Source organism: Lichenostomus cassidix, chromosome 6 (genome assembly GCF_008360975.1).
Source record: "Lichenostomus cassidix isolate B80296 chromosome 6, HeHo_3.0, whole genome shotgun sequence".
NCBI classification, from domain to species: domain Eukaryota; kingdom Metazoa; phylum Chordata; class Aves; order Passeriformes; family Meliphagidae; genus Lichenostomus; species Lichenostomus cassidix.
In genome coordinates this window covers 23,744,472-23,768,634 of record NC_139487.1, presented here as the reverse complement: position 1 = coordinate 23,768,634, position 24,163 = coordinate 23,744,472, and the positions used below count along the sequence as shown (strand labels likewise).

General features: G+C 40.4%; 1 protein-coding gene across 1 annotated transcript in view; it reads left to right on the top strand.

Moving 5' to 3' along the window:
- Nucleotides 1-14,312, top strand: part of ZCCHC24 (zinc finger CCHC-type containing 24) — a 108,317-nt gene extending 94,005 nt beyond the window's left edge. The window contains exon 4 of the mRNA XM_085064036.1: nucleotides 7,813-14,312. Coding sequence (XP_084920162.1) covers nucleotides 7,813-7,926 — 114 coding nt within the window. The 3' untranslated portion in view covers nucleotides 7,927-14,312. The remainder of the gene's footprint in view (nucleotides 1-7,812) is intronic.
- The last annotated feature ends 9,851 nt before the right edge of the window (nucleotides 14,313-24,163 follow it).

The following is a 24,163-nucleotide window of genomic DNA, read 5'->3' as shown; positions in this document are numbered from 1 at the left end:
GCAGAGTTGCCCCTCATGGCAGGGCTAGAGGAGTCCAATCTGCACAGTAGTGCTAAAGTCAGAGACACACTGTGGGAGGGTTGCAATCTACAGAGCTTCTGTAAGCTGTGCTTGCCATCAAGCCACGTACATGATATTTGCTGGGGAATAATCACAGCATATGCAGTGCAGCTTTCCGTGGTTGACCCCTATCAGTGTTCCCATGCTATTCCCTAAGGACACCACACGTCATCGATGTGGAAGAGCTTTGCTCTTCCTGTCTATCCATATGTTCATGTCCCAGAAGCAGGTATTGCAGTTAATTTGAGATTTTCAGGACAAGAATGCGTTTCAACCAGGCCTCCCGGTATAAATAACTTGCAGCCAGTCACTAGTGCTCTTCCCCAAAATATGGGGGAACTTTGAACCTCAAGCTGAAAGATTCTACATCCTTCTATCACTGCCTCATCTCCTTCTGCTTCTATTTCTCAGTGTTACTATTGTCATCCTTTCTAGTCCTTTTCATTCTTCCAGAGGTGCCCTGTGCTACTTCTGATTAAGTGTAACATCAATAGGCAGACTGTGAAGGGAACAGCATCAGTTCATGCACAGAGCCAGCTGCAGAGGAGAGCTAAGAGGCTGCAGGAGGTCCATGCTGCATCGTGACAACAGCTTCCTGTCTGCTGTCCCATACATGCTTTTTGTTGAAGCATCCAGCCCCACACCAGACTCTAAACATTTATCAGCATTTATCAGTGGGGTGCTATTCTGCACCATTTTGGACGATATGCTATACCCAATCACCAGTACTCTTATAGTAAGAACTATATTTTGTAAAAGCACAGTGAAAGATTTAAGTAAAAGTCCAGTATTTCTAGTTTGAGAGCTAGAGGACAAAAAAGTCTTCTTGTGCACATTATGGTTTTAGTATTTTTTTACATAGCACTGCTACACCACCTTAACATTTTATATATATTTCCTGTTTATTCTTTAGGTTTTCATTATTTTGTTGGCACTTAGCACAGCAGTCCTCATTGATGTTTGATTTCCTATGCATTTCTAGAAGTTTTTAAGCCCTCACTTCCCTCTCGGAGGATGTCCTCAGCCAATTACATTCTCCTTCTGCATTTATTATATGGGATCAGAGTATTTGCACTCTTATGTGAGTCATCCATTGGACAGTTTTTCCGATTTAAATAATTCACCTAAGAAAATATCTTGCCTCCCCCTACACACCATGATTCTCTTGTGTCATTTTAAGTCCATTCAAGAAAAGGAATGTGTTGCAGTGAAAGAATAGACACTACAAAATAGCAAAGTCACCACAATATGTGATGTGACCATCGTACAAATAATCAATACATTGATTTTTTTTCTTCAGTTTAACAAAAACCAGATGAACTGGAGAAGTCTGACCTCCTTTCAAGATGATACAGTACTTACTTTCAGTGAAATAAATTATTTCTACTTTCAAACAACCTTGTCAATATTTCTCTTCAGCGATGTGTTGGAAATCATCATCTCCTGTTCTTACTCCATGCCCTACCATTTGGTATACATACAATTGTAACCTAACAGGAAAAAAGATATCCTGGAGCATTATTTTAAAAAAAACCAGTCATTTTATCAGCAGATGAAAATCACTGCTGGTCCCTCAACATGAACTAAACTTTTGTCAAGTTACAAGACTTCCAAAACTATAAAAACAGGTAAAATCTCAGCCCATATCTAAAACAGTTGGGCCACATTTCCTTGGTGAGAGCATATTATAGAAAGTTTCTATTCACCATAGTATATACATCATGAAAACTCATGCCAGGTCAAGCCAACCTCCCCTTTCCACACCTGGTCCTAAACAGTGGAGGACACTTACAGAAAGATGTGTATATAGACAAGACACAGCAATCACCTCCAAGGATACTTTCCCATCCTCTTGTATGACCTAGTGAATATCTCTGCATTCTCCTGGTTTGACACCAAACAGAGCAAACCTTGTAGACTCTATTAAATAGCTGAAATCCAGCCACATGGGCCACCAAGCCTTGCTGTGTCATCCTCACTGTTGGAAAGTAGGATGCTTGTGCCCCATTTAGGACAAAAAAATAATTGAAATCCTTATTTCAGGACTGCTCAATACTCATTACAGTTAAATAGGAATTTCTTCTCAATTGCCAGGCTTGCCCTTTTCTCATCTCCATAGCTGAATTTCATCCTCATCCATAGCTGAATTTCATCTTCCCCTGTTGCTTTCCCAATCCATGGACTTCCCAGTACTGTAGGGTTTGTCCATGTCTCTCAAAGGGATGGTTTGGTGCTGAAGTACTCCCATGTAACTCGCTCAGGCAATAATATCAGAGTACTGAAGATAATAATCTCCGCTCTGGGTAGCCATTCAAGCACATGTCAGCTCTGTGAATGGCTTGTGCAGCTATGCTCAAATCCTGATTTCCTATGCATACCTTTCATTAGTGAGTCCCTGGAGAGGAGAGCAGCCACACTTTCCTGCCACCTGCTCATTGTTCCTGGAGGCTCGTTTCACTCCAGGAAACTATCCTGTGCCAATTCCCCACAAGGAATGTCTCAATTCAGCCCTATGCTGTTAGTCCACATGGCCTATCTGTGAGAATGAGCTTTTAAACTCTCTGGGGCAGGAAAAGTCTTCTCAGCACTTTCACAGCTGTGTGTATACTTTAGAGTGCTCTATAAATACAGGTCTAAATCTCTGCATTTAAAAGAGATGATGGAGCATGTATTACAAGAAGTAACACAAAGGCCTGCTGGCAGGGCTGCTGCCATTCATTCCCCAACTCATCCACCGAGAATGGAGTCAGGTGGCTGTCACACCTGAGCTGCAAAACTGCTCCTCAAGGAAGCTTTGCTAAATTGTTCCACTGTGTTCCTCCTTTTGCATTTTCACCACTCCCTCAAGTGACAAACCTTCCCATGGGAGTGCTTACAGGAATGCACAGAACATGGGGCAAAAGCTATAGGCCCATTGAGCTCCAGCCTTACTGAAGGCTAAAGAACTATCCTGACAAAGCTGCTCTATGAAATTTAGCGGCTCTAAATTTCAGAAATAGTTTCCTGGGCAGTTACTTTAGTTACTCTAAACATAAATGGGAATCTCAGATGAGACTTAAACCTCTCTCTTCCAAGGAATTTGGATTTTGTGATTGTTTATACTTCTTCTTACTCTGCTCCAGCAATGGAGCCAGTTCTTATTTACCAGCATTCTTGGCAGTGTAACAGCCCAGATGCCCAGCTCTGAATTCTCATTTTCTTCTCCTACATACTGTAGCAGCAACATCTGCGCCCGTGGTTACTTCCTGGCTGGCCTCTTATCAAGGCTTCTTCTCTGACTTCGTGGCTAACGCCAGTGCTGTTTGTGATGACAGCTGTTGCACTGGTGCAGAACCAGCCATCTGGTGACTGACTTGTCCTCTTGGACACTATTTTCTTCCAGCTGTCAGGAATTTACTGTTGAACTGGAAATAATTTGGTATGTAAATACATACTTCATGATGTGCAAGTTATTACTTTCATAGGCAATTCAATGGTCTCATCATAATTCCCATATCTGAGTGCAACCACAGCCACTTCCCTCAGTATGGGGAGGAGTGGGTATGGTCACTCATGCCCAATAAACTTTTCAACAGTTTCAAGCCTACAAGTATGATCTTTTGACTCTTTAGATTTAATAAATCCTCTCCAGCATGCCCATACTTGTGTACTCCAGCTATGGGAATACAGTTCACCCCAGACTCCTGCTTTTCTGAACTCTAAAAAGAGAAGTTCACCATTTACCTCATGCTGTTATCATTCATTCCTAGCTGGCCTGTCCCAGAGGCATGCTGCTGACAGAGGCTGCTTGCTCTCTCCAAGCATCATGCCTCTGATCTGCAGCCTTCTTATCACTGCCTCTTGGATTCACGGCGACAGCCCAGGGCCTTGTTAATATCCCTCTTCCCCCAGGCAGACAGAAAAGCAGAGGGTCTGCTGCTCAAGAATGTACAATGCATTTAATCTTTTTTTCCCCAGTGCATAATTTTTTAATTGGACTAAAAATTTACAAATTCATGATAGCATGTGTTTCTTGAAGGAAGCATGGCTCCTTAGGACGGTTAGCATAGCAATTATCCTGCCAGCAATAGCTGCAGAATCTTTCTGTTCACATCTCTAATCTGACATTTAATCATCTTATTTGCTGCATTAAAACTTGATGCAAATGAGTCCAGAAAATTATTTTAAACTGTTTTCTCACATTTGAATTCTGATCCTCTATCCATCAGTGGTGCTGTAGAATTTTTCCATTCTACAGCAGAAAAAAGTCAGTCTTCTAATACAAACATAAACAGGCACGTTATTCCATTCTACATCTTAGTGGAAGCAGTTTCCCTCAAGATGTCCTAGTGATGCATTCTTTAACACCTAACACTTCATAAGGGTGAGCTTTTTTGTTTGAGGGGTTTGGGGTTTCAGCTGACTGTTGGGGAATGCAGAGGTCATTCAGTACATGTAGATTGAGACAGCAATAATTCACAATCAAAAGTTAATTTGCAGGTCAGGAATTGATATATAAATTTAAATTTGTTTCAGCTTTATTCCCCTGAGGCAATAGCTTTATTCACCACCACCAAATGCTTTCCTGGTGGAGCTGCACAAAATTATTTCCACCCTGTGAACTATCAGGAGAAAATTAAAGAAAGATGCACAAAAATGAAGTCCAGAAGAATGCCATTGTGGATGCTTGCATTAAAAAAAAAAAAAATGACAAAATTGAACCATTAAGTTAAACTCTCCATTTAATGGAAAGAAAGCATACCTTTCCTCTGAGGAACACGGCAGGACTTACTGCTGTTCTACAAGCCCCATTTCACCTCTTTCTAAATAAAGGAATTAACTTTTCAGCCAAATAGCCTGTCCCCTTCTCCACACCCTCTCCAAATTCATGGCTGAGTCCTCAGCAGCAGCACAGAGCTCTTGCAGCCTCCTCAGTTATTAGTATCTGCTGCAGAATTCAGGCAGTCCCCAGAGCTAACACAGCTTGCCACAGCCTGACCCTCCACACCCCTCTTGTGCCAATGTCTTCTTTTCCTCTGCTTCCACCACACCAGAGGTGGGGAGAATTGCCCAGCCTATTCCAAGGAGTCCAGCCTTGATGGACACACAGCTCTTTGACCAACATCCTACACTTCTAGCATGGTGTAAGAAAGGTTCCAAGGGTATAAGGTTATTACTTTCAAGTTCTCCTCAATAAGCAACAGACAGCCCCAGGACAAGAACACTCGCTACCCAGGGTGATAGAAGGGTTCTTTTTTGCCTTCACAAGAAACCCATGAAGAGAAAATGGCAAACAGAGATAAGCTAGGATTTAATTTTATGCACAAGTGGGGTTGAAGTGGTTTTGAGACACAAACCGTGCAAGCACACCACCAATTTCAAAGCCTCAGCCCTCCACCACCTCACCAGAAATGCAGTCTGGGCTCTGCATGGCTTTGTTCCTTCCAGCTGACCCTTGGCAACCTGCTTTCCTGCATTTGTAACCCCTCTCTCCCCAGCCTGTGTCGTAACACACTGGTAACAATAACATTTCTGAAACCAAAATGCTTTGCGGGCCAAAAAGCTGAGCTCAATCAACGCAGGGGGAAAGCAAACCATGGAGAGCTATTGTTTCTGAAAACCATCCAAAAACTCTTGGCGCTTCAAGGCATTCCCAATGTCCTTTGCACTATTTCCAGGAAAAATGATTCCCAAGGCCTTGCATATTAAAAAAAAAAATCTGGCTTATATCAATAAACATGATAACTGCTGTATTTTTCTCTTTAATCAGAGCACAGCTAGCATGTAGAAGCAATCAGAGCTGAGTCAAATAGCCTGCTTTTAGTGTAGCATTTCAAAACTCTCATTCACTGTTGAAGAGTGTAAATTAACCCCTGGGGTTCCTGAACCTGGGCTTCATCTTTGTATATTTATGTAATGTGAATTCTTGAAGAATATTTGTGGGCAGATGTTGGTGGAATAAGTGGTAGATGAGGCAGAAAGGCAGTGTTTCTGACTAAACACATTTATTCAACTTGCCTGTCTTGTGGCAGATGCAGTATCTGCACCAGTGCTTGGACTGCAAGCCTAGAAACAGAATTGCTGGTTCTGATCTCAAATCTCAACATAGTGACAGCCAACAAGTCATTTAAAGCTCAATGGGGTTGCAGGGCCTTTGGAGATGAAGAGTCCATCTACCTTCCTTATTTGAGACAGGAAATCCAATTTGTAGTTGAAATGTAAATGAAGTTAGACTCGAAGACAAATGTGGTGCAGGACAATATCATGGTTCAAAACACTGAATCAGAAACAAACCATTGACTGTCACTACTGAATTGCTCCTATATATTGTTTTGACTAGCTGTGCAACATGATAAGAGTGTTGCACTTATAATCCAGTAAAATCAAGCAAGAATTTACAGACATCCCTTGTTCAGGATGATAGAATATATTTTGTGTCATTTTAGCTATTCAGAGAGCTGAGAAACCCTTCTGCTTCCTGGTTTATGAGCAGTTCTTCCAGTATTACATAGCAAAAATAAAAAGCTTTAAATAGCTCTGTTCCTATCCACAGAGTCTCAGGTAGGTGGCTTGATGAACAACTTCTAAATGAAATCTTAGACGATCAGGTGTACTTTAAGATTTTACAGATAAAGAAAAGTCTTTAACACTAAGAATGGTGTTAAGAGATAAATGGCCAAGATGGTGTAATTTATATTTACCACTCACTGCTCCAAGAATCACATTTTGAAGATGTAAGCAAGAGTCTAATATCCCTCTAAAAACAGTGAGAAGCTTATGGCTAGTTTTCAGATCCCACACCACATGCTGTGTCTACCACAGTCCCATGAAAGAACTGCTGCCTTCATGGCACTGCGCGATGAAACAGTCTTTTGGATCCATTTCATGAAAATAGATAAATTATGGCTCAGAGAACTTGGGGTTTTTTGCCAAGAAAATGGTGCACTTTATTAAGTTCTACCTCACATCTCTATCACCTGCCTACCTATTAGGTTTTCTAAACATTTAACTTTGTTGTAATATTTTATTTTCAGAAGGACTGTAAAGCCTTTTATGTGCCATGGAAAATGAAAGCACAAATATCTACTAACAACAAATCAGCTTCATTTCCTCCAACCCTGTGATTTCACAAATATTATTAAAAATACATACTTATTACTCAGATTCAGGGCAAAGGATTGTGTGATGAAGTTGGATTTTGTTTTGGTTTTGTATTAGTTTGAAATTGTTTTTATTTTATGATTAGCTTTGCAGCTGCTCTTCTTCAAAAATTTCAGCCTCAAAACATGGGTCTGCATATCGGGAAAACACCATTTAGCTATGTAGTATCTGTGCATAGTTAAAACAGTTTTCTTCATGTAGCAGCTAATCCTAACATTGGTAATCCCTGCTGGCATTGCTGGGTAAATGGGATTCCCATGCTTGAGGTGTTAATGCCTTTGGGACATCTAAGTTACTGGAGCAAAGCAAATGAACTCTTTTGTGTTACTGCTTTTATAAAAGAAGTCCTCAATTCAGTATTTTTGTAATTTGTCCACAACAAAGTTAACACCACCTTTATGAATAACATTAAATTCTAAGGCCACTCTGAACCAATGTAGGTAGAGCTGAAAAGCTGAAAAAGCACTGCATACCTTCAGGAAAGAAACATAGTAACTTTTTAATCACCAGGAGAAAGCTCATTAAGGGTGTAAAAGTTAACTTCACATGCTTAATAAATGGTAACAAGGATAAAATCTTGGATCTAATCTGATTTCCTTCCCTCCACTGCAGAGACCGCTGGAAAAGCCGGATGGCCTGGATGTTTCAGATCAGAGCAAAGAACATCCTCAGCACCTGTGTGAGAAGTGCAAAGTTTTGGGCTACTACTGCCGCCGTGTGCAATAAACCTTCAAAGTGGCCTCTTCCCATTCCCGTCATCCTTAAAGATTCTCTGGCAGCACGCGATCAACAGCACCACAACAGATCAACATAAAAGCTAAAATAATTGCCAATATTGCCTATCTAATAATATGCCTTACCATTAATAGAATGTAACATTTCTCCTTTGCATGTGCATGCATGCAATAGGTATTTACAGGACTATGATTTGTATACATATATATGCAAATTTATATATGTACACACAAAGTGTTACTAATGGTGTTCACAACAGAACTACAGTTACAGGTTCTGCTGATTGTTTACACAGACCCTATGTCACACCCAGGTGAAATGAAGTACTATTCAAAAGGCAAGGAATAATATTCACAAGGAATATATATTATATGTATGGCTTTTGCAGAGGTTCAGTAACTGTGGGGCCATTAATTGCAAGCACTCACCCACAACACGAACACTGTTCTTTTTATATGACAAGACAAAGGAAGACGAAACAAGCCACAGCATAAAAGGAGAATTACTGCTTTCCCAGTTTTAGAAAGTCTTAAGAGTTGTGCTGCTGATTTGACTTTTTCTATTTGTTACCATCTCTTGGGCAGGGCTTAGGCAAAATAATTTTTGCAGGACTTGGCAAAAAAAGTGAATAATTGTTTGAGGGTGTGGGTTGGGTAGAAAGGGAATGCCATAATGGGACCCAGATCGTCAGAAAGGATTCCAAGAGGTTTTTGGAGGAGACAAAATTGGCTCGCTTATGCAACTAACAGATCCTTCTCTTGTCATATAATCCCACTGACATGGCCCCTGTATGTACATGGTGTGTTCATTAGGCCGCAAGCACACTATATTTACTATGAATAAGGGGATAAGAACACTTTAAAATGACCCCAAAACCCTTAATTAAAAGATTAGCCAAACTTACTATTTATAGTAGTTTTATAGCCACTTCCTGGAAATATTTTTATGTCCAGTTTTTTAGTATAGAAATTTGTTACAATATGAAACTTGTTAGCCATAGGGGTGTTTTGAGGCATGGAGAACACTCTATATAACCCTCTTTCTTTATGTTTTCCTGAAGCACCTACATACCTGGGGAGAAATGTAGGAGTTATATCTCATTATCCCATTTCAGGTAGAACTTTGCACAGGGACACCCTGCTGCAAAGAAAATCTCATCAGGGATTGGCAAATATGAACTGAAAGTACCTTGAGACAGGTACATCTGTTTGTACGTCTATGTAAGAGTACATTGGCAAAAGGACACAACAAGCAATTCATTTGTAGCATTCACTAAAAAAATTACAGGGATAATGTTTGAGGTTGGGCTTTTTTTACACCAACAATTTATATTTTTATGAAGTTTCCTTTGGGGAGATTCATTTGTGTGAATGATACTTAGAGAAAATACTTTAAATCCTAAATAACTTGATGTAAACTAAATTTGTTCTGAGGACTAGTTCCATAATGCAAAGACAGCGGGTTTTTTATGCCAAGTGATAGCAGGATGTTACCAGTATGTCAAGACAAGCTCTTATAAAGCAAGTTGAAAACTTATCATGAGCATTCACATATGAAATGCAAAGCTCTTGACAAATTTGCTCCAGGGTGAATCTTGCCATTTCCCTGCTTTGCTATAGGCAGGGCAAAATTGCATGTGCTTGCTCAGTGGGAGTTGGCATGTACGTATCTTGCAAACTCCATTATTTATGGGCAGCCCAAGTGACCCAGCCTGCTGGTCGGAGCCATGGATAAGCATCCTGACTCCTGGCTTCTGACCACAGCTCTTCCATTAGCTCCTGATTTTGGGCAAGTCACAAGATCCTTCTAGACCTCAGTTTCCCCAGCTGCAAAATGGGGGTAATAATACTTTAGTGTACCTACCTCACAGGAGAGTTGTGAGGTTTACTTAATATCTCTTAAGTGTTTTGGCATCACTGGATGAAAAGTGCTATATAATGCTAAAATAGAATTAACTAAATTAATCACTTGGAAACTACTTTTCCCCAGTTGGCAACTCCAACTAAAATAGCTGAAAATAATATTATTGAAAGTAACACTAATAAACAGTTCAGTTGCCTCAGTGAAGATAGCCGTTTTAGCATTTTCAAATGCAAACACATTCTTTTGCACAGATTCACAAATTACCTTAGAGACAAATTCTCTCAACAAAGATACTAATCTGTCTATACAAATAAGAAAATACACAAGCAAATCTAGGGGTGGATTTTCTAAGCTTGACCTCTAGGATTAATCTCAATAGTTTGTTTCAAGCATGAGTAATTTTGAAAGAGCAGCATTCTAAACCAGATTTATTTTTTCCTCTTGAGCACTTAATAGTTCATGAACAAAAAAAATCACCTAGATGATTCACATTTAGCTAAAGAACATGTAGAGAAACCCCTTAGATAAAGATAAGGGAAAACGTTATTTTATTTTCTTCTTGAAACTAAAATGTTGCTATCAAACATTTTGTTCTGTATTGAAATAATCTCCATGTTATGATAACCACTAAATCAGTAAAATAGCACAACTCTTGGTATAGTTGTATCACTATATCACACACCACCAGGTTCTGACAAAAAGCTGACTACAAGATGCCATTATAAGCATTGGTATTTTCATGACAGTGCCCTATTAAGAATTGTTTATCCAGATTCAACACTGCAAGGCAATGCCTTTAGCTTATGGATTTTTAGATTGTACTAAAAATACATGTGATCTACTTTAACACAATTAATGTCTATAGATGTAGCATAATAATTCTTAAGAGCATACTTACGAGAGTTCAGTATTTATATTATTGATGTGTTCCTAGGCAGAAGACGTATAAAGTATTTAAGTAATACTTAGCATATTTGTAATAAAGAGGAGAGCAGATTTCCCCCTGCGCTCACACTGGGGAAAAGCAGATGAAGAACACAATGTGTGGAACAGCAAGAAGCAACACTGCCGTAGTTTGTACTGCCTAAGCCAGAGGCCACAGATCCACGCCAGTGCAGGATGCAGATGGCATCAGGCGCTGGGCACCTCCTCCCTCCACAGGGCTGAAACCTGTCTCCCTAAAAGCTGGGGCCTGGGGAAGGCAGGAGCACCAAGCTCGGGCAAAGGGAGGATTCCTCTGTCCCTCCCTGCATGCCTTTGCTCATAGGATTGGAGCGCTGGCCTGAGGCGTTTGCTCCACACTCGAGTCTGTGCAGTTGGAGTTGCTGCAAAAACACATCCACATCAGTAATGTATAGCAGCTTATGACCATTGGCTTTTAGTTAGTGACACAGAAGGGACATTTCTGAATTTTTATTTCAAAGGAAAGAAAGGAAGATTGATTACAAAGTGTAGATTTCTTCTATTCCCTCACTCCCCACACAAAGGTAATTCACATCTAGATGTAACCAACTCTTTCCAAATCAGGAAAAAAAATAAATGTGCAGATTTTTTACTGGAAAAATGAGGAATTTATTTATCTTTTAAATTTTTGTGACTGCTTTCTGATGTTCTTTAACTAGCTCTGCATTTAGAGCATCAGCTAGCAATCCTTGAAGGCATTAGTAGATAGTATTGGCAGAAGTGAAGCAAGCATCAAGAAAAAGATTTTTAAATCTATGTAGGCCTCCCTAAACCAAGTATTCTTTAGGAGTGTACCTGAGAGCAGTTTGTCTCTGTGCATTTATTTGGCAAACTGGATTTTTAAGCTCAGATGCTTGCCATTGACAGCCTACCAATATATCCAGCACACACTATTTTTTTTTCATTTTCTCACCCTTTTGGGGATTCTTTAAACTTCCATTTGTTTTGTGAAAAACAACAGACTAACAAAAAAACACCCCACAATTTGTTTCATGAGTTGGTCATAACATTTCATATCAAATTTGGCATTGGCACTGCTCTGGAAAAATGTTTGAGTAATTTGACATGTATGTTTGTAGGTTTTTAGCTGCTTAATGAGGCTACAATGGAGTTAATACAAATATTTCACTTAAAGGTGATGAAGAAAAATCCTAGTAGTTTAAAGGATGGCCCCATTTTAGCCAGTTTCTACTGCTGCTACCACAGATGTAAAATCATGCCACAAAAGCAAAGTTTGAGGCCTTTTTGTCTCAAAGTTGCTATTTAATTTCAGATAAATACACAAGAGTATATATTATTTCTGAAAATAGGTGTATTTTGAAGTTCCCCATTATATGGGACTTAGTTTTTAAACTAAAAATGTGAAGTTACTGATGTCTGAGAGAAGCCTTATACCTAGAAGTATTATCTACATTTCACATTTTTGTATAATGTGAAATTTAGATTATGCAGGGGTTGTATACCTGTGACACTCTAGCATTTTTAAAAAACAGAAACCTACTTAAAAGATTCAAAGTTTAGAGCTTTTGGAAATGTCAGACTTCATAGATTAGTGCTCTTTGTCCTGCAGTCACATAGAAGATTTTTTTTCCTATTCTGGATCCTAAGAGTTGTCCACTGAACAATAAGCAATAAATCATCAACACGTGTTTTTCAAGTTAAGTAGATGGACATATATTTTCCACTTGCCTTTGCCAACATACTTTAAAATGTGATGGAACTATCCCCATAGAAAAATCATTCTTTCAGATATCACTCCACTCCCAACTGGGCTTCAACCCATATCTCTTTCTTATCTGCAAAACCAGTGCTGTCCATTCAGTTTGCTATATCGCTCAAGTGCTCAGAGGGCTGTTTGAGATCTTAGACATAGGGATGATGGATTGTGTTTCTAGGATGAATTTCAAAGGGACAATCGTGTGCAGTTACTAGCTATAGATGATTGATATAAATGTTTACCCCTGTATGAAGTATTTTACAGTTTTACTTGCAGATGTGTATTTATCTTGAGTTATACTTGACATAGAGTTTCTTTCAATTTTTTTTTAATACTATGTGTGTATTTTGGAAACCTTTTTAGATGTTAAAATTTTTGAATGGCTACAAATATTTCTTATAATACTGAATTGTTATCTGGAAACTCTTTGCAGTAACTTTTTTGTATATATTTGAGGGCCTTTTTAAAAAAGTATTGTTTGTTTTTTGGGCAAAGTTTTTACAATTGGGAAGCTTTCAGAAGGGCCTTCCTCTCAACTAGGATACTAACAGAGGTAAGAGTTTTCTTAAGTATTTTGCAGTATTTTGCAGAACTAAGGATGTATCCTCAAGAAAATATTTATGGAAATAATTTACTTTTTTTTTTTACAATGCTTTTGTCTGTATAAAGTATGCAACAGAACTACATTAAGAAGGAAATATTGTCTACATAAAATATTATATGAAAGTTGGTACATAATTCTGACAAAAAACCTTGCAATTCTTTAAGCCATATTGTTTTTGTTATCCTTGGATGAAAATATCAGTATTAAGTAACCAGTATATTATTCAAGTGCTTAGACTTATATGAAAATGCTTATACGGTTTATTTATGTGTATTTGGGGAAGGAGTGCTAGAAAAGCTATCACTAGACATGTAGCAAGTGAGGAGCAAATAACAGTATACTGTCACTTTATGGCCTTGTGAGAGACACACAAGATGTTGAAAGCACCGTGGAGACTCGTCTTTCAGAAACTCCGAAGCACAAGTGGTGGGTTTCAAATGGTGGTTCTTTCCTTCCCTATAACTAGAGGGGAAGAAAGTTGGTTGGGACGTTGTTTAACTTGACTTTCACAACTCTTTGCAGACTGTGAGCTCAGCTATGCAGTATCATCTACAGCAATAATATCAATCAAAGGATGTAAGAGAAAAGGATTGAAGTAGATTATTGTAGGGGTTTATGTTTATTTTAATTAGAACTCATAGCAATATAGAATATGCATGTGCACGTATTCAAAACATTTTACACTTTACATTTCATGTAGTTTGATTATATTATGAAGGATTGAGTTTTTAGTTTGATATGTTACCATGCTAAAAATGGGAAGTCTGCCCAACCCTATACTGGATTCTTGTTTCCTTTAAAAGGTTATTTAGTACAGCACTCACTGCATTGTGTAATAGTGCTAAAACTAACACTATCTTATGAATTTCTTCAGCTTTAAAAAAATTAACCTAACAATTATTATATTTGTTTAGCTGTACCCACTGACCTTGTCAGATTCAGTTGGCAATTTGTATAATTTCTTTTTCTGTAACTGTTAATAAACTTGTACAGCTAAAACAAACAAAACCTATGGACAAAGGCCTCAGGGGTACCGGTTCTGTTTCAGCAATCAAGATGACAGCTTGCTCATCTGGTGACTGTGTTGCTAAAGAGACTGTAAAACCTCTGTTGTGGATTGTCCATAAAATGGCATTCCGACATGTGCCTTATTTGCTGGATAGTATACAGCTTTCCTCTAGTATTCTAGCATTTTAATGCTGTATTAAAGTATTGCAAAAAAACCAACAAGAGAGTGGCATGGTTTTCTTGAACATTCCTCCCTTTGACAATTTACTCCCAGCTGCAGTGGGTTCCTGGTTATGGCCTGGCCAGCCAGAGTCTGGTGCTCGCAGAGCAAACCTGCCCTACCACAGCCATGACCCAGACCATGGGAAGAAGAGTTTCTCCACTGCAGTGAGTTCCTGTGCTGCAATGAGCCTGATGACATCCAGGGTGACAGCTCTTCACTGCTAGTGGGACACCTTGGGTTAATGGTGTCAGCTCCTAGTTTTTAACAGCCTGGTGTTGGCTAACATTCCTTCTCAATGAAAACCTTCTTTAATCAAAGTACACTTGCAGCCTTTGGTTGGATAGGAAAGCTTAGGTGTCAGAAGGTTGCTATAATGAAAAATAAGATTTATCATTCTTTGAAAACACTAGAAGCCGCAAGAACTAAACCTGCAAAATACTTGTGTATTAGCAATGCTCTTCTTACATTCCCAGTCAAAGTTGAGTGGCATGTCATTTTTCTACTGAGACTGACAATACTGTAGTGATTGGAAGTTAAAATAGGGGTGTCAAGAAATTAACTTTGGATTTTAGATATCCTGCCTCTAGCACAAGAGATGATCTTCATTTAAAACAAGCAGAAAACATTTATCAGACATTACAGCACTCAGTTTTTTCTATGCCTCATCATCCCTACTAACACAGTGCATATTTGCCACTTGGAGATCTTTACCACATTGACACCATTTGTCTCACAGAGCAAGTCTGACTTCTGGAAATATTTGAGTCCTTATTCAGTCCACATGAGAGAGATCAAAACCACATCCACACGTTTGTGCATTGGTATGAAATGGTGGAAGAAGAGGTTGACAAGGAATTGTACAGTTCTGAAGCCTTGAAAACAGTGACTGTTTGTGAAATGATGAAAGACACCCCCAGCCAAGCCCCATGGAAAGGGAAAGCATATATTCAGAATCAGCTGATAAATTTTTGTTTGAAAAACAAAACATATGGCTCTTCATTTTAAATTTGGCTACAGCACTGTTCCCATAGCAAATAGAAGCCACAAAGCCAAGCTCAGAACTGAAATACATCTTTCTTTTTTACAGAAGGCCGAGGGCTTCCTGAAAAACCCACAAACACCTCAGATTTAGCACTCAACTGAGACAAGAAAACATGCCGAGTAGAACAACTGCAAAGTCCTAGTTCCCTATTACCACATTTTCTATGATTCCTCAAAGAAATAACTTTTCCATATTTAAAACAAAAATAGAGTAACACAAACAACATGGTATCAACAAAAACAATCAAACTTCCCTCATTTTTCATTGCCAAGCACTTTGCCTTCCAGCTCAGTATGAATGAGGCCAAGAGACAATGGAGCAACCCACTTGAAATAGAAGGGCCAAATGATTCCCACTACAGGAAAAATAATAGGGCTTTCATAAAAGGGATTTCATATAACACTGATACTTGGAAATAAAAAGCTGTTTCATTACTCTTAAATGAAAACCAATTTGAACAGCATGCCAAGGCTACTGCTCCACAAGTTAGTCACATCACACCATAAGCCCCTCCTTGGATCCTCCCACTGTATAGCAGGCATACAAACAAGACCTTAAATCCCAGCTAGGAAGGGGAAACAGTCTGCATGTTACACTTGTGTAATCTCACTCAGGACCCTCAGACATGGAATATTCACTGCCTTATAACACAGTCAAATGTTAAGAGGGCTGCTCCTGTCGCCATACCCCTCTGAAAAAGTCCATAAATGAGAGACACTGGCAAAGAAACAGGAACCTAAAACACCAAGGGTTGAATGTTCACAGTCAGGTCTTTCCTCGAAGAACTAAAGAAACTTCTTAACTAAAACATATAAAATCTTTATTCTTGATAAGTATGTAGTTTGTGATCCTGAAGAAATAGAATGCAACATTCAGCTTTGCTTTTCTCCAGTGTTCACCTTCTGGATTTAGAGAAGCAGATCATTTGTCACCTCCTGTGTGGGGACAACCAGCTCTGGTACCCACTCCTATTCACTGAGCACTTTTGTTTTACTGAAAGTAATGCAATTGCTCTTCCTCACCATCTGTATCTCAAACACATTTCAGATAACCAAACCTAGAAAACTGGTCATGATACCAAAACTGCAAAACTTCATTCAAATAACACAGATTAATACCTCTCATAATCCTTTTGCAAACTTCATGAGACATTTTTAGTAACTGAACGTGCTGAGAAACACCTACCTCAGTCAGCCTTTATTGGGTCTTTGTCCAAAGGGCCAAAAAGGAAGTGGAGGCAATCACAGCTGTGAGGTGTTAGAGCATCACTGACACGCAGCCCAGGGTGGCAGAGACAGCCAGCACTGCTGTGCAAGAGAACAAAGCACCGTGAGCTAGACAGTAGTAAAGCACTGCCCAGGCACATGGCTCCATGGCCATCAGGAGACCAGGAGCAGAAGGAGACCAGGGCATTCTTTAAAGACTTTATTTCAATACCATGAACTTGATTAAATAAAAATACAGTCATGGTTAACTTTTTTCCTTTTTTATTAGTAAGAAGTAAAAATGGACCCTTGCATGCCCAGCTAACCTAACCAAACCCCATGCCTGCAGAGAAAGCAAATCATAGCCAAAAACTTTATGTTTTAAGGAGAGTAGGGTGTAAGAAGGTCTCTTCATCAGCTGAGACCAGAAAAGAGAATGCCAGAACACCATAAGAAAGCTTTCTCTTACACAATTTCTGAATACATCAAAGCAGCAGGTATGGAAAATCTAACACTAGCGGGCTTTCATGGAAATTTCCTTACAGTTTCGCAACATAAGGAGACACAACTCAAAGAATTTTCAAGGAGCCAGACATACTTATGCCCCATTTGATTTCACCCAGCAAAACTTGCAGGAATAATGCAGGAAACCACAGCAGAAGTAATAGGAAGCAAGACCTCAAAACTCCCTCCTTGCAAATAAAACAATGATAAACAGACAAATACTACTGGCATAGGAAAAAAAAAATAACTTTGCTGCATAGCCTCAGATCAAAATTCAGAGAGTGGAAATCCACAGCCCCTAGAAAGGGCCTCCTTTTTCTCTGCCTCACTTAAATTGGCTACTGGCCCTGATTCTGAGGGCTCCATCTGTGCTGGCCAGCTGTGTGGGGGGTGAGAAGGAGATGGAGGGGAATAGGGGGTGGGCACCAGCTCCTCCACAGGTGCAGTGACTTCCTGCCTGTCTGTGCCTGCTGCAGCACAAAGCTCACAGCCTTGTCCAACAGTGCTACAAGAAAAAAGAGCACAGATATCAGTGCCACAAACAGGACTCTTCAAAGGCTGCTGGGAGGCAAAGGATAGGACAGTTTGCATCTAGGAGAGGTGAATAACTCTAATTTTAATGTTCACAGTAACTGAAAGATCAACACAGTTAAAACTTCAGCAGCTGTAGAAATTTCACTAAGGGATATATGCAAGTAAACTTCACTGGACAGAAGCTTAAATAGCACACATTGAAATCAACCAATTAAAACTGCCTTCCAACATAGCCTGCTAAAGTTTCTGAATGTCTTGGACCATTTTTGAATACAAAACAATTACACATAGCAACTAATACCTTGCCCAGCTACTACGGTGTGGTTACTTCTTTGGATACTTGGCTAGCGAAAGTTTTTGCATTTCTTCAATTAAACTGAAGTAAATGTTTCTGAGTTAAATAAAGCCAACCACTCACACCAGCATGTTCCACGATTTGAAGAAATGAAACCAGGTTTATTATGTTGGGAGGTAAACAGTAATGCACTGATTCAGAGTAGCAAAAGCAAAACCAAACACAAGTAGCAGCTGACAGAGTCCCTGATGCTCAGTGAAAGACACCCACAATGGTGTATACTGAGTAACAGATTTTAAATTAGCTAGTCATAATCAGGAATAAGTACATTGCGTAATTTTGGACTGTTCAACTCAATGTCATAATAGTTTCAAAAAAGAGACAAACAGAGGATTTGGAAGTAGGAACAAGAAACTAAAGAGAAAACATAGTTAAATGATCCTTATTAATTTAAAAGGAAAATCAGAAATAAAAAAAATTCAGGAATGATGAAATGAAAGAAATTATTTCCCTGTGAAAGGACAATGTGCACTGGGCCTCCATCTTCTGGAAGAGAGATCATTAAGGGCAGATATGTTAGTATCCCATAATGTAATAAATGACACAAATAAAGGAAGAAATATTAATTGCTTCTACAATGCTGTCCTGGAAGAAGGGAGTTTTGGATAGAAACATCTGAGGTAATATGATTAAAACAAAAATTTCACCCAGCAGACTGAAATGCATAGTCATAGGATATTCTAGCTGTCAAAAGAAGAAATGAGATCAAAAGCAACTACAAAACCACATTTAAAAAATAAAATTAGACTCTGCAAGGGTTATTAACCACGAAGCTGTGACCCTGCTCAGGAAGTCCCAAAGCACAGAAGCTGCCAGCAGTGAGAGATAACACCAACAGAAGGTTGACTGCCTGTGGTTCATATCTTTTGCCTCACTAACTGCTGTAGGAAAGAAGATACCTGAGTAGGTGCTACTCTGATTGTTGTCCTGGCCCAAGGACTATTTTTTGTGTGACACCAGAAGCTGCAGTATGTGAATGTAAAATTACTTCAGCCCTGTATGTAAGGAAATAGTGGCACCCAATGGGCACCTGAGAACTGCTGGGCAAGACTCAAACAGACATGCCCAGGGAAATACCCTTTAGTTCCCCAGCATTCATGCTTTAGAAGAAGACCTAGCAACTCACCTATGCTCATGCTTGGTTGGGCTAATTGGTAGGAAACTAACTGAAACACCACCAGAATTTGTAGTCTCCAACAGAATATTGCACTACTGTGACAATTTTTTTAGTTTGGGTTTAATTTTTTTTTAATTCCTTGCATATACTTTTGTTTAAAAAGCTGTTCCTAATTAGCTATGTTTAAAGTTATTTTAAATGCTACTATACACTGCATTACTGTTTGCTGGGCCACACTGCCCACTCTTGCTCTGCAAATGGCACGACAGGGTTTAGCCCTTGGTTAGCCTTACCATATGGTTTTCTGGGGTCACAAAGGAATTTACTGAGTCAAGGAAAAATTCTAAGAGGTGTTTAAGCACCTCTTGGAATCCAAAAGGTCCAGTAAATGGAGTTCATAACAATGAGGTTATAGGCTCTGGCTGAGCCACGCACCATGTCACAATGGGAGGCAGCCAAGCTGTGTTGAGCTTCCATAGTGGTTTCAGCTGTGCTGTGCTAAGCCCTTCTGGCCAGCACTGAGCCACAGCCAAGGACACCCTGAATTAAAATGGAGGCTAGTTAGCCTGCACCCATGTCTCCCCATCTACTGATTTTAAATAGATTTTTTTACTCTAAGGGCGCAGCTTCACACACAGGAGCTCCAGGGAAGGCACGAGACATGCATTTCTGGATTGAGAAACACTTTCTCTTTTCTGCTATAAAAATCTCTGTCCATCTCTCTCTGAGTGGAAGAAAAGTTAGTCTGAGGTAGACAGAAATATTCAGACCAAAGAAGGATACATCAGGAGGCTTTTATGAAATAAATGTAGCCAAGAGAAGAAAGTGACCTTTTTCTCCCCTGATTTTCTTCTTGCACTGAGCCCTGTGCACCACTTTGCAAGAATTTAACACAACAGGAGAAACAATACGGTCTCAAATAAGGCTTTACAGTCCCTCCAAAGGTGAAGTTCAGCCTGAGGTATGTGTAATTTACTCTCTCAAGGATTGTATGTGTGAAGTAAATATTGGATTTTTTTTTAATGAGAATTCAATACACTTCATAAACATGATCTTCCCTTCAACACCTTACCAGCAAATCTGGCTGATTTTGAACAGCTTTCTAAATATGAAAAATAGGGGAAAACTGTCACCTGGGTTTTTTTGTAAAGGTAGACAATACAGTGGGTAGTGATGGGCATGTAAACCTCACTTTCACCGCTGGCACGTATCCTGGTTTTCTTAAGAGTTACAAATGGCTTTTTTTTCTTAGCGCAGGTACTGTCTGGTCTCCAGCATAAAACCAATCCCTTTCAGGAATACCTAAGAAAAAAAAGAAAAAGACAACTGCTACTAATTCACTCCAAGGCTGTGTCCTGTTACCCAGAACAAGCAAGCAAACAAACAAAAAAAATCCCCAAAACTAATTTCCTAAAAACCCAGCTGATTAAAATCTGTTTGGTGGCTGGAATGAGACATGTATGTTTAGATTATGAAGTTGGTGAACTTCATCAGAGGCTCCTTCACCTATAGATGTAGTTTGGAAGTGATTGTGCCTAAAATAACTGGAATTGTACATTTCAAGTCCCTCTGTGCCTCCTACCTCCCTATTTTCTCTTGCCTCTCTCAACTCCTCCCCACTGCCTGTACTTTACAGTTGTTGCTCATTTCAAGTCTAAAATTGTATTATGTGCTTTGCACTGCTCCTGGTATTTCAAAAGCATATTTGGGATTACAATAACATGCTGTCCACTCCAAACATCCTCAATTGTGTTGCCACACACATTCTGCCAGCCCTTGCCGCACACCACCTGTGGCACAGGCAAACACCCTGTTGCTCTCCATGGCCAGTCATTCTCTTAAGAAACATATTTGTTCTGCAGAAGGATGCAAGTGACCACAGCCATTTCCCTGCCCTCACAGGAAGCAAATCAAGGTCTCTGTATTCCAGCCACAATTATGGTTTCTGGTCTTTCTCATACACTCCCAGTCACTGGCTTAGCAGAGAGCCAAAAAAGCCTCAGATGAGGCAGACAGCACTGCTTTCTAAGGGGTGTGAGCTGAGTTCTTGCTTGCTCCATTAGTCCCCAGGTGTGGCCAATTGCAGCTGGATTACAGCCAAATAGCCCTGGCATTTTCTTCTTCCCAAAGCTCCTTCTGTCAATCCTCAGTGCATTTGGATGGAATTCCCATCAGGCATGAATCTGATTTTTCTATCCCACGAATGGCCTGGTTGAAGCCTCTTTGCTTGTTTCGGTGGAGCCACTGCACAGCTCCTTGGGGTGGAACACACACTGCTGGGGGAGCACTTTTTCTCCCCTCAGCATTAGGGAAGACAAGCGACACAGTGCAGTGGTTTAACAGCACAGCAAAAATCATCCCAACCAGAGAAGGCTGGGTATGAAAATGATCTTCTTGATTTCTCCTTTTCGCACATTTTGTTGCCTAGTGAGAAGGAGGCCGAGATGGAAGGAGCAGACGGGTCTGCAGGATCGGTGCTGGCAAACGTGGAAACTTTTACAGCTTCTGGCTCCAACCCCAGCTTGTCCCCACTTTCCACGAATGCCTAATTGAGACTGTCTGGCTTTTTCCGCAGACGTGGGAGCCAGTTTCCAGGCAGGGCATATGGGTGTATTCTGTAAGTCTTTGCCTTGTAAAGTTTTAGCACCCAAAAAATCCTCCTGTCTCCAGGATGATTCAGTTGGCTGGCGAGGGAGTGGCTGCCAGGCAGGTATGAGGGTTGTTACTGTTGACAGGAAAAAAACAGAGGGTAGAAGAGGGGACAGAGAAGCTTTCTTGTAAAGAAACGATGTCATAGCAATCACCTCATTTTGTATGGGGCATGGACCCCATTCAGGGTACTAAACTAAATTCAATGCAAGACAGAAGACACATCTAATAGCTGCAGCACAGGTGTGTCAGGCAGCAGCATGAGGGTGTAGCCATTGTGGATATTCATCCCTTGATGACACCTGAGGTGCTTCTGGTGTGATCCATGAGCAGGGCACTGTCAGCTGTCCCATCCCCCAGCATAGCATGTGCCAGAGACCACCTATAGCAGTCATGGGACTCACCTGGCCCTGCACCTTCACCTCAGCCTCAGGACCACAGCAACTCTTGCAGCTGCAGTGCTGCGCTGTGAGTTCCAAAAGAAGTGTGCCTGCTTGTCACTGAGGATGGCAGCAGCTCCCACAACAAAACTAGCCCAAGCTGCTGTTTCCATATGCAGACCAGCAAAGAGCCATGCAACACCATGGCTCACCATCCAGAGCAGGATGGGGCTGTCTGTGCCATGGGCTTTGCCCCTCACTTGTTTCCTGTAGGTGCCTGAGTGAATATTAACTCACATCCAGCCTAGATAGGGAGCAATCAGATAACTCGCAGTTAGGAAGCTGTCTGGACTCCCCAGCAGGCCGTGTTCACACTATTCCTTTCTCAGTGGGACAGACCCTGCACCTGCCAAACATAACGTGGATGATGGAGTGGCCTGGCCTATCATGGATGTTGGGGGTTTATATTAATCACATGGAAATAATTTTGGACAATTAAGCATACAGATGAAAGGCCAACTGGCTGCATACATTCTGTGGGGCATGACCTAAAAGCAGATCCAGTCATTGAAATGATGTAGTGTGAAAGCTGGATTAAACAGGTCAAGTAAATTTGGAGCAGCTAAAATAAACTGAACTCTCTTCCAAAACATATGTTGTGCTTGCCACATAATATTGCTGTACCGTGGTAGCATGTCCCACACATGCCAAAATTGTGATGCGCTTGTTCCAGGGTCACAGTGCCAGAGGGAGAGAGCGAGGATGGTTACTTTGGAAAAAAGCCGGTCAGAAAGTAGTTCTGAAAAAGTCATAAGCACTTCTGAATGAGCTGCCTGATAAGGCTTTGCACATCTTTCTTGCAGCCTACCTGCCCAAATAGCCCGAGACCAAGGAAGGGATTCAGTCTCACACTGAGCAATCAAACATGAATGAATGTTCTGGCCTTTTGGTTCCCTCTATAAACATTTTCCAGCTAGTGGTAAGCTGTTCTGAAAACCCCCAGCAGCTTGGCTGGGAGCTGGAGACATTTTACAACATCTGGTAACAATTCTTGAATCACTTCCTTGCATACACCTGTATTGAGCTCAATTTGCAGCCAGTTTGCTGTGGAAAGCCAGCCTCCACTGCCTACTTAGGGCCAGGGCTAGGAGGGCATCAGCACTGGCTAGAATGGCCAACTCCTCCGAGCAGGGTTGGCAGGGACCTGCAGGTGTGGCTGACAGTGTGAACTGCTCACCATTCCCTTGTGCTGACCTCGCCTTGAGCATTCACCATTAACACACAGAGGGTAAAATGATATTTTGGAGTGTATGGCCACAAAGGAAAAGAAAACAGTCCTCAGCCACTCACAGGCAGATTAACAAAGCTGGGCATTAATCATACTGGGAACAGGGAACCCAAAGTGAGTTACAAAAGGGCTTGGATCAGCTGCGCCCTTTCTCCCTCACATGGTCCTAAACGTCAACCCTTGCCCAGGCCAGTGCTACTCAGCTTTCCACACTGCTCTTATCTTATTTTCCTATCATTTAATTGCCATATGCTTTGTATTATCTTTGTTTTTACTTTGTCCTGGTCATCTTAATTCTTCACTACACCAGATAATCAAGAGCTGACAGCACTAAGCCATTAGATAGTAAAACACAGCATTTGAAAGATAGGAAATGTTAAGGTTGACTCTTCAAATTCTTCCTTGTTGGGAGCCCTGCAACATGTGAAGTTTTTATCCATCTTGAACTCATCACTAGAAAAGTGCTTTTAGCCTATATGTGTGGTTCTAGTAATGTTCTTTTGAATGGCTGTATTTTAGTTTTGTTACTAGTTGCCAAAGCTCTGCCGTATTTGTGGGGCCCTGATGAAGAGTGCACGTGGCATGATGTTCCCAGAGCTAGAGAAGATGATAAGGGCATCCTGCCCCAGAGACAGCTGGACAACACACTCCTTTTTTTTTTGTTTTGTTTCTCCTCAATGAGAATTTACAAATGTACAAAAGTTCATGAGTTTACAATTAATATTCTATAAATGAAACCTATAAATCTATGGAAAACTCTATGAAGGAAGAGCAAC